General features: G+C 43.5%; 1 protein-coding gene across 1 annotated transcript in view; it reads left to right on the top strand.

Annotated features, from left to right (window-relative positions):
- LOC126355027 (tripeptidyl-peptidase 2) overlaps positions 1-19,238 on the top strand; it is a 283,245-nt gene that overhangs the window by 197,274 nt on the left and 66,733 nt on the right. The window contains exon 15 of the mRNA XM_050005173.1: positions 5,713-5,930. Within this exon, the coding sequence (XP_049861130.1) occupies positions 5,713-5,930 (218 nt within the window). The remainder of the gene's footprint in view (positions 1-5,712; positions 5,931-19,238) is intronic.

The following is a 19,238-nucleotide window of genomic DNA, read 5'->3' as shown; positions in this document are numbered from 1 at the left end:
TTTGAAACCCATGCTGATGCCTACAGAGTAGATTTCTAGTCTCCAGAAAAGTCATTATACTCGAACATAATACGTGTTCCAAAATGCTATAACTGATCGACGTTAGAGATATAGATCTATAGTTCTCCACATCTGTTCGACGTCCCTTCTTGAAAACTGGGATGACCTGTGCCCTTTTCCAATCCTTTGGAACGCTTCGCTCTTCTAGAGACCTACGGTACACCGCTGCAAGAGGGGGGGCAATTTCCTTTGTGTTCTCTGTGTAAAATTGAACTGGTATACCATCAGGTCCAGCGGCCTTTCCTCTTTCAAGCGATTTTAATTGTTTCTCTATCCCTCTGTCGTCTATTTAGATATCTACCATTTTGTCATCTGTACGACAATCTAGAGAAGGAACTACAGTGCAGTCTTCCTGTGTGAAACAGCTTTGGAAGAAGACATTTAGTATTTCGGCCTTTAGTCTGTCATCCTCTGTTTCAGTACCATTTTGGTCACAGAGTGTCTGGACATTTTGTTTTGATCCACCTGCCGCTTTGACATAGGATTTCTTAGGATTTTCTGCCAAGTCAGTACATAGAACTTTACTTTTGAATTCATTGAACGCATTTCGCTTCGCGTAATTTTTGTTTGTCTGCAAGGCTTTGGCTATGTTTGTTTGCTGTGAAGTATCCTTTGCTTCCGCAGCAGTTTTCTAACTCGGTTGTTGTACCATGGTGGCTCTTTTCCATCTCTTACGATCTTGCTTGGCTCATACTCATCTAACATATATTGTACGATGATTTTGAACTTTGTCCACTGATCCTCAACACTATCTTTACTTGAGACAAAACTTTTGTGTTGAGCCATCAAGTACTCTGAAATCTGCTTTTTGTCACTTTTGCTAAACAAAAAATCTTCCTACCTTTTTTAATATTTCTATTTACGGCTGAAATCATCGATGCAATAACCGCTTTATGATTGCTGATTCCCTGTTCTGCATTAACTGATTCAAATAGTTCAGGTCTGTTTGTCACCAGAAGGTCTAATATGTTATCGCCACAAGTCGGTTCTCTGGTTAACTGCTCAAGGTAGTCTTCAGATAAAGCACTTAAAAAAATTTCACTGGATTCTTTGTCCCTGCCACCTGTTATGAACGTTTGAGTCTCCCAGACTATATCCGGCAAATTAAAATCTCCACCCAGAACTATAACATGGTGGGGAAATCTACTCGAAATATTTTCCAAATTATTCTTCAGGTCCTCAGCCACAACAGATGCTGAGCCAGGGGGCCTATAGAGACATCCAATTACCATGTCTGAGCCTGCTTTTAACCGTGACCTTCACCCAAATCATTTCACAATTCAGATCTCCGTCAATTTCCTTCGATACTATTGCACTTCTTATCGCTATGAACACGCCTCCCCCTTTACTGTCCAGCCTATCTCTGCGGTATACATTCCAATCTGAGTTTAGGATTTCATTACTGTTTATGTCTGGTTTCAGCCAACTTTCTGTCCCTAGTACTATATGGTTGTTGTGACCGTTTATTAATGAGAGCAGTTCTGGGAACTTTCTATAGACCTCCTGCAGTTTACTATTAGCACATTAATATTGTCATTCCCTGTTGCATTTTGCTTACTCCTACCTTGCCGCGTCTCAGGAGACGTCTTATCGGGCCTAGGGAGGGAATTCTCTAACCTAAAAAACCCCCATGTGCACTCCACACTTACTCCGCTACCCTTGTAGCCACTTCCGGCGTGTAGTGCACGCCTGACCTATTCAGGGGGACCCTACATTTCTCCACCCGATAGCAGAGGTCGAGAAATTTGCACCCCAGCTCTCCACAGAATCGTCTGAGCCTCTGGTTTAAGCCTTCCACTCGGCTCCAAACCAGAGTAAGGTGATCGGTTCTGGGAACGATACTACAAATAGTTAGCTCTGATTCCACCCCGCGAGCGAGGCTTTCCACCTTCACCAATTCTGCCAACCGCCTGTACGAACTGAGGATGACCTCTGAACCCAGACGGCAGGAATCATTGGTGCCGACATGAGCAACAATTTGCAGTCGGGTGCACCCAGTGCCTTCTATCGCCGCCGGTAGGGCCTCCTCCACATCTCGGATGAGACCCTCCGGCAAGCAGACAGAGTGAACACTGGCCTTTTTCCCCGACCTTTCCGCTATTTCCCTAAGGGGCCCCATCCCCCACCTAACGTTGGAGCTACCAATAACTAATAAACCCCTCCCCCCCCCCCCCCCCCGTGTGCCTGCTCGGACCTTGCTGAACGAGCAGCCACATGTCCACTAACAGGCAGAGCGGGCGATGCCACATGGCCAGCCTCCACATTTACCCTCTGCCTCGTGCGCCGCCCAACGCCGCTGAACCCGCCACTCCCCTTGGGGAGAGGGTGGCCCAACCGCGCCCTGGTACCTGCGAAGATGTCTCAACAGCAGGGACAGTGGGTGAAGCTTGTAACACCTGGGGTGTACCTTGCGACGCCCCAGACTCCCCACTGCTGCTACACTCCGAGGCAGCAGCCTGAAGACGGCTGACCGCTGCCATCAACATGCTCAGCTGTTCGCGAAGAGTGGCCAGCTCCTCCTGCGTCCGTACACAGCAATCACACATCCTATCCATCCTAAGGAATCAATTTACTGAAGAGACTTAATCAACTTTTAACTAGGCTGCTAATTCACTGAAGACGGCTGATTATTGACTAAACTGTGATTGCTAACCACTTCTTGTAGAAAACAATGAAAATAGCACTACCTGTCTCTTGACTGTATTGAAAACAAACACTAGCACTACTGGCACTGTGGTTGACTAAAGGGACTCTCTCTGACTGTATTCAAAACTAACACGAAATCTGTGGAACACTATTAATAGCACTCGAAAATTGAAGCTTCCTAAAAGCAAAAACACAAGGAAGAAGTAGTGTCAAGTAAGAAAAATACAGTTAATACTTAAATTAAGGTAGCTCGCTGCACAGCAGACGTGAAGCAGACGGCGGTTATGGCGACACTGGTTTTGCAGTTTGCTGTAATTCTGATAAAAATACATCACATTTTTTGCATGAGCGAGAAATTTTGGAAGCTCCAGAGGAAGAAATTGCTAGGTAACTCACTTCGTAGTGTTACTGGCACATACACAGTTGATGTATCTTTAAGAGTAATGTATGCTAAAAAAAGGACCCAGCTTCAATATTTATTTTTCATATTTACATTAGTTTTCTGATAGATTGCAAATTTTAAAGCAATTTCTTTGGAGGATAATTACACTTTGTCATTATTTTAAAATTTTGTATTACTCATCGCCCGTCAATTACATATGTCAAGACACAAAGGAATTGAAAACATCAACTGTCAATAGGCATTGATTTATATCAATGGGGCAAGTTGAAAATTTGTGCTGGACCAGGATTCAAATCTGGATCTAAAAATGGTTCAAATGGCTCTGAGCACCATGGGACGTAACTTCTGTGGTCATCAGTCCCCTAGAACTTAGAACTATTTTAACCTAACTAACCTAAGGACATCACACACATCCATGCCCGAGGCGGGATTCGAACCTGTGACCGTAGCGGTCGCGCGGTTCCAGACTGTAGCACCTAAAACCGCTCGGCCACTCCTGTCCATGCAAATCTGGATCTCCTGCTTGCTACTCCATCCATCCACAGAGCTCACAACAACCACCCAGACTACCCTATCACACTTCCCATCAGACCTAAAATATCAATTTATGTTGCACACTATGGAGGTAGTGCCCCTGTCATTAACCTTATTACTTGTGGGTGTTTGAGTTGTCCTCAACATTTCATCATCATGAAAGTGACGAGATAGGGTGAGCAAAGGTTTGGAATTTGTACGGTCACTGATAATCGCGCAGTTGAGCGCCCCACAAACTCATCATCGTTATCACCGTTGCATCTGACTGACTCCAATAAGAGTTCAAACTTGGTGTGCATCTGCACTGAAGGGATCATTGGTTATCATTGCTGTAATTATATATGTGCCAGTAATGCTTCAAATACATCGCCGGTTTTGTAGCTGCAATATTAGTTGCTGGTCTCCAAAGTGTTAACTGTGAAATTTGAAACTTCAGCTTTCCTTTTGCTTTCATCTATTGCTGCACCAGAATGGTCTAAGCATAACTTAATAGAAGCTTTACTTTACTTACTTATTTTATGCAGAAGTAGAATTTTCTAGGATTATCAGCAAGATCTTTCACTAGCATATGACTATGGAAGTTGTTGTATGTCTAGCACATCGATCAATATATAGATGCATAAATTTCTACTAACTTTTGAATCTCAGTATTTTTACATTCCTTTTTGAACGAGATGTGTAACAATCTGTTTCCTCAGCATTTTTTTTTTATTTTTTATTTTTTTTTTTATTTTTTTTTTTTTTTAAGCCACAGTGAGTCTTTCCACCCTAAATCTAATTGCACCTCTTCTAGTAAAGCTATGTGATGTATTCATGTCAGTTTTTGGTCTGAAGACTGATTCACTACCAGTGTAGATCCATGCCATTCATGTATAAGCAAAGTGAGTGTCAGATTAAAAAAAAAAAATGTTTTGACCCTTCTGAAAGGGAGCAGGTTAGGTTAATGCCCTATTGACACTGAAATCATTAGACACAGACCACAAAATCGGGTGGGGTAGGAAATCAGTTGTGGTCAATTTAAAATAAATGCCTTGCTATTCTCCTGTAGCATTGTGATGAGACCAAGATGCTGCTAAGTTTGATTATATTGTTTATTACAATAGGACTATTTCAGTGAGATTGCTGCCTTCTGATTATATCAGGTGGTTTTTATATCCATATGACATCAATGTCTCATTGAACTGAAACTGTGGGAGTTATTGTTAACGTTATTTAGCCATTTATATTTGATGTGTTGTGTTCTTTGCAAAACTTTATCTAACAGTAACTATGGGTAGCTTAAAAAGAAGTTAAGTAAAACTTGTTTCTATTGTTGTAAGATATTTGATCGGAAGAGCAAACTCAAGTTGAACTTTTAAATTTCAATGAAATGTCAGGTGAAGCTGCTCAAATTTTGACCTGTGCATTTTGAAGTCTGTGAAAAACTGTGAACTTGAAGAAATGTTTATTTGCTGTACTGTCAGTAACACTAGCCAGGAATGTTTGGTCTGCAGGAAGTGGTAAACTTTCAGTATCTTTCGTTAAACATTTGCTAAATGTTTTTTAATTCAGGACTTCCTTGTTGTGAATTTTATGATTTAATTAAACCAATCAAACCATTTCTGAAAAGCCATTTCTAGTAAAAAGTACAACAGAAGAATTAGTTTAATGTTTCAGTAAATTGCTAATACATTTTTTGAAATTTCGAAAATATGTGCTGAGTGAAGCCCAAACAAATATAGTACTACGTCCTGGGTTGGACCCAAACACTTACAGTAAGCATATTTATGGACCCAGCTAAGCTTTCCATAAAAAAGAAACACTGTGATCTTGTTTTGTTATGGTGACAGCTTTCATTAACATAGTACACATAGCTTCAAATAGTTTGTTAAAGAAGGAATAAAATCTGTAATAGTGCTGTGAAATACTGCTTATCAGCTTACATGTTAGTCTATGATTTGAAGCATAGTAAAGGACAATTGCTAAGTTATACTCCATTAGATACATATTTTCATGACATATTTAATGATATTTTTGCCTGCAGTAAAAGTGTATTGAGTTAATTGAAGTGACTTATTTCTTTTTTCAAGGGAGGTCTTGTGCTGGAAGTGGTGGTTGCCAAGTACTGGGCCAACCTAGGGGAGGTGCCAATAGATTACTCTGTTTCCTTCCATGGTGTGCGACCCGAATGCCCGGCAATCACCATGCAGGCATCAGATGGGATAATGTCTGTGGAGCTGCAGAGTGGCTTACGAAATGAAGAAGTTGCACCCACCATATCTTTGAAAAATTCTGTTCAAGTTCTGAGGTACAAACTGCAATTCACTCAGTTCTGTGGAATGGTATATTAATAATACCTCTGAAAAGTCTGTAATTGCCAACTGTCTAACTTTAATGAATGTAAAAGGATTCTGAAAGCAACAGAAATGTTTTGGAAAATATGTATGAGCTATAGGAAGCAGCACTTTTTTAATTAAAAGTAAAATAAGAGTGAGTGTACGTGAAGACCCCTTTTTCTCTTTACAAGACTAAGGCAGAGCCACCTTAATTTGGAGATCTGAATTGTGAACACTTTTGTGCTCTCTTCTGTTGCTTTCCACTTTTCCCTCCTCACATTTTCTTTTACTGTCAACAGTAAATTTTTGGTTGCTGTCAAGCTAAGTCACAACTTCAGTTTCTGCAATTCTTCTCTCTCTCTCTCTCTCTCTCTCTCTCTCTCTCTTTTTTACTAGTGAGTCTCTCTCTCTCTCTTTTTTACTAGTGAGGGGTCCTACCCACTCATGTCTTTTAGGGTGCCTAGGAAGCTGTTTTCTTGGATAGCTAGACAACATGCAAGCAAATCATATTAATGGTGTTTATTAAAGTAATTGAATTGACAGTACTTAAACTTTGTATTTACAGTGTCGTATCGCAAGCAGTTGGCGACGTGCAAATAATCAATGTCCTTTGCTATATACGATGTCCACACAAGTTCATATGGATCACAAGTCACGGTTCTTCAAGTGCTCTCTTCTAGTCCAGGTCTACTAGTGTCCCTTCTTCGATAGTCCGGTCAAAGCTGGCAGGAGCGGCCCTTCTATTCTCTTTACATTGAGGCAGCTCCTGTCATGGTGCGGTCCTAGTCGGCATACTATTGGCTGACATCATCTCACAGTTTTCCCTGCGGTTACGTCCTTGATCTTCATGCCAGCACTTGCCATTACATCAGTACATTCTTCCCCCTCAAAGTAACGGACCGTTGTTGTATAGGGAATGCAACAACATTGGGGGAGGCAGGAGTGTGGGCGCATAGCTGGACCAGAAGCTGTGGCTGCAGGGGACATCAAGCTTCTGATCGTACCCCACCATCTGGCCTTCACTTTGGCGGAAACGTCCCCCGGAAAATGACCTGAAGGCTGTGTGTCCACCTCCTGCTGCCATGAACCATATGAAGAAGGCAGTGACTGCTGCGGCATGGGTGGGTCCAGTTTTATCGGTATGACGAGAGGAGGCAGAGGCTACATCTCCATGGGGTCATTCCGCAGTGTTGTGATGTCACCCTCTGGCGGCTGCTGTTGCCGCGCTGTCATCTGGATCTGTGAATCTGGGGGAGGAGACACTGAAAGATCACATGACAGAGGCAAGGTGGATTTTTTGTCGGCACTGCAGGCCATCTGGACTTTGAATAAGATACATGCATGCAGCAAGGAGACGGATGATCTCGCCTCGCACCCATCATCTGCTACCACTAAAAATCCTTGAAAAGGATACTTGTGGCTTTCCTTCGGTGCTGGAAACTTGGGAGGGTGGAGGAGGTGGTGGAGTGTCCAATGGCGGCGGCCATGAAGCAATTCCACCAGCGAATGGTCCATCTCATGGTTGCAGACAATAGGAGGCGAGAAACAGTTGCAATACTTGATACCTGGTGTTTGTGGAGCGAAGTTTGGGCGTCTGTTGCTTGAAGGTTCTGACAAAACATCAGCTTTGCTGTTTGACTGTGGATGGAATGGTGCATTAGTTAGATGCTGTATGCCATTGTGGTCACAGAATGTTTCAAATTCATTTCATGTGAACTGAGATTCGTTGTCTGGCACTGTGACTTCCGGTAAACCTTTAAGCCAAAAAATCAATGACAACACCTGAATTGCTGTGCGACATTGTCAAGATCATTGGCACAGCAAAAGGAAACTTGCTATACGAGTCGACCACAATCAACTGACAATTGTTCCAATGTGCACACATTGCCATTGTGATTGTGACTAAGGCCAAGCAGAGAATTTTTGTGGCGGAGTGAACTGTTTTTCTGCACACGGGTGACACTGTGAAGTCATCTGTTCTCTTTGGGCATCCATCCCCTGCCAAGTACAGTTTCAATGCACTAACTTTCTCATATGAACTATGCCCCAATGGTCTTGGCGAAGTGACTACAACATTTCTTTTTGCAAATGTTTAGGGATCAACACATATGACTGTCTATTGCCATTTTGAACAAGAATTGCACCTTTCTGTACAGAGAGGCTATGCCCATATGCAGAGTGTCAGAGCACTACAGAGCTCTTTATGCCATACAAGCAACAAGGACAAGATGTGTGAATGTACATTAGCAAAATGTTCAGCTTCCGTGACCTTTTCAATTTTCCTATAGTTCAGCAGAAATGATTGAAGCAATTCAAAATCCTGAGCATCGATATGACAATGAGGTGCAGCAGAAACATTAGTGTGTGTCAGGGCCAATCGGAAGACATGAAAGTCCGCCAGGTTTACCATGTTGAGCCATCGGACAATACACAATCTCGTAACTGGTATTGCGATAACAGCGAAGCCCATGTTTGCAATTTTTGGGCACCTCGTACAGGAACCGGTTTCGTCAGATGAAACAAGGACTGCAAAAGCTTGTGAACCGTTACTAAGTAGAATTTTCTGCCATACAAATAATGGTGGAATTGGGTGACACCATACACAATAGCCAAAGCCTCTTTCTCAATTTGGGAATAGTTACACTGAGCTTTGGACAACACTCTTGATGCGAAAGCAATAGGCCCATCTTTATCACCAATTCTGTGCAAAAGTATGGCACTGATTCTGTAAGGGGAAGCGTCAACTTTTAATACAACTGGTTTGTCAGGATCAAAGTGAACTAAGCATCAGTCACTGAACCATACATCTTGAAGTTTTTGAAAAGCTACTTCGCACTCATATGTCCAGACATTCTTGTGATGCAATGCAGCTGCCATTTGTGCAGCATTCAGTATGAACTGAATATAATAGTTCATTTTCCCTAAGACTGACTGCAGTTCTGTGACATTGCAAGGAACTGGCGAATCTCACATGGCTAACAAATGTGAGTGAATAGGATGTAAACCTTGACTGTTTATGACATGACCAAAATGCAGAAACTCAGGAGGTTTAAAAAAATCACGTCTACACTTTAGTCCTGCATCACATAACACATGAAGGAAGCACATAAATTTTTAATACACTCCTGGAAATGGAAAAAAGAGCACATTGACACCGGTGTGTCAGACCCACCATACTTGCTCCGGACACTGCGAGAGAGCTGTACAAGCAATGATCACACGCACGGCACAGCGGACACACCAGGAACCGCGGTGTTGGCCGCCGAATGGCGCTAGCTGCGCAGCATTTGTGCACTGCCGCCGTCAGTGTCAGCCAGTTTGCCGTGGCATACGGAGCTCCATCGCAGTCTTTAACACTGGTAGCATGCCGCGACAGCGTGGACGTGAACCGTATGTGCAGTTGACAGACTTTGAGCGAGGGCGTATAGTGGGCATGCGGGAGGTCGGGTGGACGTACCGCTGAATTGCTCAACACGTGGGGCGAGAGGTCTCCACAGTACATCGATGTTGTCGCCAGTGGTCGGCGGAAGGTGCACGTGCCCGTCGACCTGGGACCGGACCGCAGCGACGCACGGATGCACGCCAAGACCGTAGGATCCTATGCAGTGCCGTAGGGGACCGCACCGCCACTTCCCAGCAAATTAGGGACACTGTTGATCCTGGGGTATCGGCGAGGACCATTTGCAACCGTCTCCATGAAGCTGGGCTACGGTCCCGCACACCGTTAGGCCGTCTTCTGCTCACGCCCCAACATCGTGCAGCCCGCCTCCAGTGGTGTCGCGACAGGCATGAATGGAGGGACGAATGGAGACGTGTCGTCTTCAGCGATGAGTCGCTTCTGCCTTGGTGCCAATGATGGTCGTATGCGTGTTTGGCGCCGTGCAGGTGAGCGCCACAATCAGGACTGCATACGACCGAGGCACACAGGGCCAACACCCGGCATCATGGTGTGGGGAGCGATCTCCTACACTGGCCGTACACCTCTGGTGATCGTCGAGGGGACACTGAATAGTGCGCTTTACATCCAAACCGTCATCGAACCCATCGTTCTACCATTCCTAGACCCGCAAGGGGACTTGCTGTTTCAACAGGACGATGCACGTCCGCATGTATCCTGTGCCACCCAACGTGCTCTAGAAGGTGTAAGTCAACTACCCTGGCCAGCAAGATCTCTGGATCTGTCCCCCATTGAGCATGTTTGGGACTGGATGAAGCGTCGTCTCACGTGGTCTGCACGTCCAGCACGAACGCTGGTCCAACTGAGGCGCCAGGTGGAAATGGCATGGCAAGCCGTTCCACAGGACTACATCCAGCATCTCTACGATCGTCTCCATGGAAGAATAGCAGCCTGCATTGCTGCGAAAGGTGGATATACACTGTACTAGTGCCGACATTGTGCATGCTCTGTTGCCTGTGTCTATGTGCCTGTGGTTCTGTCAGTGTGATCATGTGTTCCAAGGCGTGGCAGGCAGCGAAAGGCGTCCCCGGAGGCTGATCAGAAAGCCTCCCCGGTGCGTCTGACAAACCGGTTTCAGGCACTGTCTCTGGCTGAGCCAGATGCAGCTGCCTGCCCTGTTTCAGAGGATCATTCTCAGCCTTCAAGGTCAGGGCAATCGCAGAGGGTGGGCTTATTGATAGTTGGGAGCTCCAATGTTAGGCGCGTAATGGGGCCCCTTAGGGATATGGCGGCTAAGGAGGGGAAGAAATCCAGTGTGCACTCCGTGTGCATTCCGGGAGGAGTCATTCCTGATGTGGAAAGGGTCCTTCCGGATGCCATGAAGAGCACAGGGTGCAGCCAGCTGCAGGTGGTGGCACATGTCGGCACTAATGACGTGTGTCGCTTTGGATCTGAGGAAATTCTCTCTGGATTCCAGCGGCTATCTGATTTGGTGAAGGCTGCCGGTCTTGCTTACGAGATGAAGGCAGAGCTCACCATCTGCAGCATCGTTGACAGAACCGACTGCGGACCTTTGGTGCAGAGCCGGGTGGAGGGTCTGAATCAGAGGCTCAGACGGTTTTGCGACCGTATTGGCTGCAGATTCCTTGACTTGCGCCATAGGGTGGTGGGGTTTCGGGTTCCGCTGAATAGGTCAGGAGTTCACTACACTCAGCTGGCGGCTACACGGGTAGCGGAGGCTGTGTGGCGTGGACTGGGCGGTTTTTTAGGTTAGAAGGCCTCGGGAAAGTGCGGGATGGGCTGCAATGTCAAAGGGTGCTTGGCAATTACAGGACGTGCTTGGATCAAGGAACAGTCGGAATTATAGTTGTAAACTGTTGTAGTTGCGCTGGAAAAGTCCCTGAGCTTCAAGCGCTAATAGAAAGCACAGAAGCTGATATCGTTATAGGTACAGAAAGCTGGCTAAAGCCTGAAATAAGTTCTGCAGAAATTTTTACGAAGTCTCAGACGGTGTTCAGGAAAGATAGATTAGGCAGAATTGGTGGTGGAGTGTTGGTGTCTGTCAGTAGTGGTTTATCTTGTAGTGAAGTCGAAGTAGATACTCCGTGCGAATTGGTGTGGGTGGAGGTTATACTTAACAGCCGAATTAAGTTAATAATTGGCTCCTTCTACCAACCCCCAGACTCCGATGATACAGTTAAGGAACAGTTCAGAGAAAGTTTGAGTCTCGTAACAAATAAATACCCCACTCATACGGTTATAGTTGGTGGGGACTTCAACCTACCCTCGGTATGTTGGCAAAAATACTTGTTCAAAACCGGTGGTAGGCAGAAAACGTCTTCCGAGATTGTCCTAAATGCATTCTCCGAAAATTATTTAGAGCAGTTAGTCCACGAACCCACGCGAATTGTAAATGGTTGCAAAAACACACTTGACCTCTTGGCCACAAACAATCCAGAGCTGATAGAGAGCATCATGACTGATACAGGGATTAGTGATCACAAGGTCATTGTAGCTAGGCTCAATACCATTTCTTCCAAATCCATCAGAAACAAACGCAAAATAATTTTATTTAAAAAAGCGGATAAAGTGCCACTAGAAGCCTTCCTAAAAGACAATTTCCATTCCTTCCGAACTGACTATGCGAATGTAGACGAGATGTGGCTCAAATTCAAAGATATAGTAGCAACAGCAATTGAGATATTCATACCTCATAAATTGGTAAGAGATGGAACGGATCCCCCGTGGTACACAAAAAAGGTCCGAACGCTGTTGCAGAGGCAACGGAAAAAGCATGCGAAGTTCAGAAGAACGCAAAATCCTGAAGATGGGCTAAAATTTACAGATGCGCGAAATTTGGCACGTACTTCGATGCGAGATGCCTTTAATAGGTTCCACAACGAAACATTGTCTCGAAATTTGGTAGAAAATCCGAAGAAATTCTGGTCGTATGTAAAGTACACAAGCGGCAAGACGCAGTCAATACCTTCGCTGCGCAGTGCCGATGGTACTGTTATCGACGACTGTGCCGCTAAAGCGGAGTTATTGAACGCAGTTTTCCGAAATTCCTTCACCAGGGAAGACGAATGGAATATTCCAGAATTTGAAACACGAACATCTGCTAGCATGAGTTTCTTAGAAGTAGATACCTTAGGGGTTGCGAAGCAACTCAAATCGCTTGATACGGGCAAGTCTTCAGGTCCAGATTGTATACCGATTAGGTTCCTTTCAGATTACGCTGATACTATAGCTCCCTACTTAGCACTCATATACAACCGCTCGCTCACCGATAGATCTGTACCTACAGATTGGAAAATTGCGCAGGTCGCACCAGTGTTCCAGAAGGGTAGTAGGAGTAATCCATTTAACTACAGACCTATATCATTGACGTCGGTTTGCAGTAGGGTTTTGGAGCATATACTGTATTCAAACATTATGAATCACCTCGAAGGGAACGATTTATTGACACGTAATCAGCATGGCTTCAGAAAACATCGCTCTTGTGCAACGCAGCTAGCTCTTTATTCGCACGAAGTAATGGCCGCTATCGACAGGGGATCTCAAGTTGATTCCGTATTTCTAGATTTCCGGAAAGCTTTTGACACCGTTCCTCACAAGCGACTTCTAATCAAGCTGCGGAGCTATGGGGTATCGTCTCAGTTGTGCGACTGGATTCGTGATTTCCTGTCAGGAAGGTCGCAGTTCGTAGTAATAGACGGCAAATCATCGAGTAAAACTGAAGTGATATCAGGTGTTCCCCAGGGAAGCGTCCTGGGACCTCTACTGCTCCTGATCTATATAAATGACCTGGGTGACAATCTGAGCAGTTCTCTTAGGTTGTTCGCAGATGATGCTGTAATTTACCGTCTAGTAAGGTCATCCAAAGACCAGTATCAGCTGCAAAGCGATTTAGAAAAGATTGCTGTATGGTGTGTCAGGTGGCAGTTGACGCTAAATAACGAAAAGTGTGAGATGATCCACATGAGTTCCAAAAGAAATCCGTTGGAATTCGATTACTCGATAAATAGTACAATTCTCAAGGCTGTCAATTCAACTAAGTACCTGGGTGTTAAAATTACGAACAACTTCAGTTGGAAGGACCACATAGATAATATTGTCGGGAAGGCGAGCCAAAGGTTGCGTTTCATTGGCAGGACACTTAGAAGATGCAACAAGTCCACTAAAGAAACAGCTTACACTACACTCGTTCGTCCTCTGTTAGAATATTGCTGCGCGGTGTGGGATCCTTACCAGGTGGGATTGACGGAGGACATCGAGAGGGTGCAAAGAAGGGCAGCTCGTTTTGTATTATCGCGTTTTAGGGGAGAGAGTGTGGCAGATATGATACACGAGTTGGGATGGAAGTCATTACAGCATAGACGTTTTTCGTCGCGGCGAGAGCTTTTTACGAAATTTCAGTCACCAACTTTCTCTTCCGAATGCGAAAATATTTTGTTGAGCCCAACCTACATAGGAAGGAATGATCATCAAAATAAAATAAGAGAAATCAGAGCTCGAACAGAAAGGTTTAGGTGTTCGTTTTTCCCACTCGCTGTTCGGGAGTGGAATAGTAGAGAGATAGTATGATTGTGGTTCGATGAACCCTCTGCCAAGCACTTAAATGTGAATTGCAGAGTAGTCATGTAGATGTAGATGTAGATGATGTATCTGACCCCAGGAATGTGTCAATAAAGTTTCCCCTTCCAGGGACAATGAATTCACGGTGTTCTTATTTCTATTTCCAGGAGTGTATGTTCTTCAGGTGTGTGACCTGATACGACAATATCATCCAAATAGTTTGAACAGTTTGGTACTTGCACAGTCAGCTGTTCCAAATACTGTTAGAAAATGGTGGGTGCGGAAGCACTGCTAAAAGGCAAATGCAAATATTTAAACAAACCCAAATGAGTATTTACTACACACACTTTTTGAAATTCTTCATTGAATGTTATTTGAAGAAACGCTTCGCGCAAATCAGTTCTTGAAAAGTAGCGTCCAGTGTCTAAATTTCTCCATGAGATCCTCTGGGTATGGCAGTAGGTAAATATCAATCAGTTTTTGGGTTCACTGTGGACTTAGTCATCACAGAGGTGAATGTGACCTGAAGGTTTGGGGAGCAATACCAATGGACTTGCCCATTGACTAGCTTTTATCAGTGCAATAGCTCTGCTATCTTGCAATTCTTTAAGTTCAGCAGCGGCTTTGTCCCATAATGCAATGGGAACAGTTCTGGCATGGCAAAATGTTGGCTGAGCATTGTCTTCCAGAGTAATATGTGCAACAAAATTGTTAGCCTTGCCTAAACTTTCAGAAAAGAGTTCCGGGAATTCTTTCAGCAAGGTAGCTACACTGTCCTGTGCATGGAATGCAGACACTGACAACACATTATCCTGAATGTTAAAGCCAAACAAATCGAACGAATCTAGACCAAATATGTTCTCACACTCAGGTGATTGTAGCACTATAAAAGTCACTGTTCACGTATGCAAGTGATACATGGCAGGTAATGTACCTTTTCAGAGACTGGGAAAGTCTTGTCCATTATAAGCCGTCAGTTGTGTGCTTGTTTTGTTTTACGCAGGCATGGGCATCCTAACATTTCATGTGTGTGACATTTTAGCTATGTGGCAGACAAACCCATGTCTAGCTTAAATTTCCCACATTGCCCACAAAGAAGTAAAAGAACAAAAAGTTGTTTTGACTGACATATCACTGGAGAAAGAAAACTGGCATTCTACGGATCGTAGTGTGGAATGCCCGATCCCTTAATCGGGCAGGTAGGTTAGAAAATTTAAAAGAGGAAATGGATAGGTTAAAGTTAGATATAGTGGGAATTAGTGAAGTTCGGTGGCAGGAGGACCCTGACTTCTGGTCAGGTGAATACAGGGTTATAAATACAAAATGAAATAGGGGTAAGGCAGGAGTAGGTTTAATAATGAATAAAAAAATAGGAGTGCTTGTAAGCTACTACGAACAGCATAGTGAACGTATTATAGTGGCCAAGATAGACACGAAGCCCATGCCTACTACAGTAGTACAAGTTTATATGCCAACTAGCTCTGCAGATGATGACGAAATTGAAGAAATGTATGATGAGATAAAAGAAATTATTCGGGTAGTGAAGGGAGACAAAAATTTAATAGTCATGGGTGACTGGAATTCGACTGTAGGAAAAGGGAGAGAAGGAAACGTAGTAGGTGAATATGGATTGGGGCTAAGAAATGAAAGAGGAAGCCGTCTGTTAAAATTTTGCACAGAGCATAATCATAGCTAACACTTGGTTCAAGAATCATAAAAGAAGGTTGTATACATGGAAGAATCCTGGAGGTACTAAAAGATATCAGATTGTATAATGGTAAGACAGAGATTTAGGAACCAGGTTTTAAATTGTAGGACTTTTCCAGGGGCAGATGTGGACTCTGACCACAATCTATTGGTTATGAACTGTAGATTAACACTGAAGAAACTGCAAAAAAGTGGGAATTTAAGGTGATTGGACCTGGATAAACTAAAAGAACCAGAGGTTGTACAGAGTTTCAGGGAGAGCATAAGGGAGCAATTGACAGGAATGGGGGAAAGAAATATGGTGAAGAAGAATGGGTAGCTTTGAGGGATGAAGTAGTGAAGGCAGCAGAGGATCAAGTAGGTAAAAAGACGAGGGCTATTAGAAATCCTTGGGTAACAGAAGAAATATCGAATTTAATTGATGAAAGGAGGAAATATAAAAATGCAGTAAATGAAGCAGGCAAAAAGGAATACAGACGTCTCGGAAATGAGATCGACAGGAAGTGCAAAATGGCTAAGCAGGCATGGCTAGAGGACAAATGTAAGGATGTGAAAGCTTATCTCACTAGGGGAGGATAGATAAAGCCTACAGGAAAATTAAAGAGACCTTTGGAGAAAAGAGTGCCACTTGTATGAATATCAAGAGCTCAGATGGAAACCCAGTTCTAAGCAAAGAGGGGAAAGCAGAAAGGTGGAAGGAGTATATAGAGTCTATACAAGGGCGGTGTACTTGAGGACAGTATTATGGAAATGGAAGAGGATGTAGATGGAGATGAAATAGGAGATATGATACTGCGTGAAGAGTTTGACAGATCACTGAAAGACCTGAGTCGAAACAAGGCCCCCGGAGTAGACAACATTCCATTAGAACTACTGACAGCCTTGGGAGAACCAGTCCTGACAAAACTATACCATCTGGTGAGCAAGATGTACGAGACAGATGAAGTACCCTCACACTTCAAGAAGTATATAATAATTCCAATCCCAAAGAAAGCCGGTGTTGACAGATGTGAAAATTACCGTTCTATCAGTTTAATAACTCACAGCTTCAAAATACTAACACGAATTATTTACAAACGAATGGAAAAACTGGTAGAAGCTGACCTCGGGGAAGATCAGTTTGAATTCCGTAGATATGTTGGAACACGTGAGGCAATACTGACCTTACGACTTATCTTAGAAGAAAGATTAAGGAAAGGCGAACCTACGTTTCTAGCATTTGTAGACTTAGAGAAAGCTTTTCACAATGTTGACTGGAATACTCTCTTTCAAATTCTAAAGTTGGCAGGGATAAAATACAGGGAGCGTAAGGCTATTTACAATTTGTACAGAAACCAGATGGCAATTATAAGAGTCGAGGGAGCATGAAAGGGAAGCAGTGGTTGGGAAGTGAGTGAGACAGGGTTGTAGCCTCTCTCCGATGTTATTCAATCTGTATATTGAGCAAGCAGTAAAGGAAACAAAGGAAAAATTCGGAGTAGGTATTAAAATCTAGGGAGAAGAAATGAAAACTTTGAGGTTCGCCGATGACATTGTAATTCTGTCAGAGACAGCTAAGGAGCAGGTGATCGGAATGGACAGTGTCTTGAAAGGAGGATATAAGATGAACATCAATAAAAGCAAAACAAGGATAATGGAATGTAGAAGAATTAATTCGGATGATGCTGAGGGAATTAGATTAGGAAATGAGACACTTAAAGTAGTAAATGAGTTTTGCTACTTGGGAAACAAAATAACTGATGATGGTCGAAGTAGCAGAGATATAAAATGTAACTGGCAATGGCAAGGAAAGCGTTTCTCAAGAAGAGAAATTTGTTAATATCGAGTATAAATTTAAGTGTCAGGAAGTTGTTTCCGAAAGTATTTGTTTGGAGTATAGCCATGTGTGGAAGTGTAACCTGGACGATAAATAGTTTGGACAAGAAGAGAATAGAAGCTTTCGAAATGTGGTGCTACAGAAGAATGTTGAAGATTAGATTGGTAGATCACATAACTAATGAGGAGGTATTGAATAGGATTTTGGAGAAGTTTGTGGCACAACTTGACCAGAAGAAGGGATCGGTTGGTAGGACATGTCCTGAGGCATCAAGGGATCACAAATTTAGCATTGGAGGGCGTGTGGAGGGTAAAAATGGTAGAGGGAGACCAAGATGAATACACTAAGCAGATTCAGAAGGATGTAGGTTGCAGTAGGTACTGGGAGATGAAGCAGCTTGCACAGGATAGATTAGCATGGAGAGCTGCATCAAACCAGTCTCAGGACTGAAGACCACAACATCACTGAAGAAACTGCTTGTGTGTCAGTTTTGCAAATGTCTTTTGCAGACTGTGATTATGCTGTATTAATGACATGGGCCTTGTGACTAGACTTTTGTGAGTGGGCTGAATTCTTATGTTTGTTCCATCGCAAACATACAGATTATACATGTCCTTTCCTAACCCAAGTGTAACACTGAGCTTGTCAGGATGGACAGTCTACGCACTTGTGTCTTGAATAACACTGAGGGCAAGACTTAATTCTGTTCACCTGTGTAGCTCAGTGTTTGGCAAACTGCCTACACCGTGTGAAATGTTGCTCACTGGGCGTGACTAGTGCAAGCTGCCGCTGAATGGGGGCGATTGAAAACAATGGACTCAACGCGATAAATAGCTGTCTGCTCAAATTTATCACCCAGCAGGTACCTGACTCGTACTGATCTAGTATTTGCATTACCTGCCAAAACGATGGATTGGACTGTTCAAAAATCTATTCTCCGAGTCTGACATCGGGTACATTGTACACAATCGCATCATGCAACATAACATCTGAAAATAAAGCACTGCAAGTACATTTGAATTTGCATTTCCATGTCATACTCTGCAAATCTGTTATCCACTCGCAATAAGTTTGTTCTGACCATTTTTTGCAGTTAAAGAATTGATACTTAGCTGCCACCGTATTCACTTGTTGGCCATAGTAGCTTATTAGCGACACAATAACCTGTTCATATGCAAATTCACTCGGAGTGGCATTAGGAAAAAGTTTGTTCATGAGGTGGAACACAGCACTTCCTACCATGGATAAGAAATAATGGCTTTTCACAGTACCTTGTACATTGTATTTTAAATTGTTGCAGCCACTCGAGCCATTTTTCTTCTTGTTCATGAAACTGTTGAAAATGTGGTATGGCAGCTGTAGTAGATGGTGCTTGTTCTGTCGGACGTGCAGCATTGGCCAGTAGCTGCTGCACCTTGTTGAAGAGCTGTGACTTGGGATCCATTTACACTACTGAAGTGCTCTCTTCTAATCCAGATCTGCTAGTGTCCCTTCTTCTACTGCCCGGCTGACGCTGGCTTCTCTTCGGATAGAGGCTGCTCCTGTCATGGTGCTTTCGTAGTCAGCGTACTATTGGCTAACGTCATCTCTCAGCCTTCTCTGCGGTTACGTTCTTGATCTTCGTTCGGGTGCTTATTGTTACTCCAGAATAGCTGGTATTAGAAACAGTTTACTGTTTGTTAGTCTGCCATTTCTACAACAGAAAGTTGTGCTAAAGCTGCAATTTTTAAGAGGGCATTTACATTTGGATATAATATGTAGCTTTCACTGTTATTTTTAATT

Source organism: Schistocerca gregaria, chromosome 3 (genome assembly GCF_023897955.1).
Source record: "Schistocerca gregaria isolate iqSchGreg1 chromosome 3, iqSchGreg1.2, whole genome shotgun sequence".
NCBI classification, from domain to species: Eukaryota; Metazoa; Arthropoda; class Insecta; order Orthoptera; family Acrididae; genus Schistocerca; species Schistocerca gregaria.
Note: the sequence above shows the minus strand (reverse complement) of the source record. Positions and strands in the feature narration are given on the sequence as shown.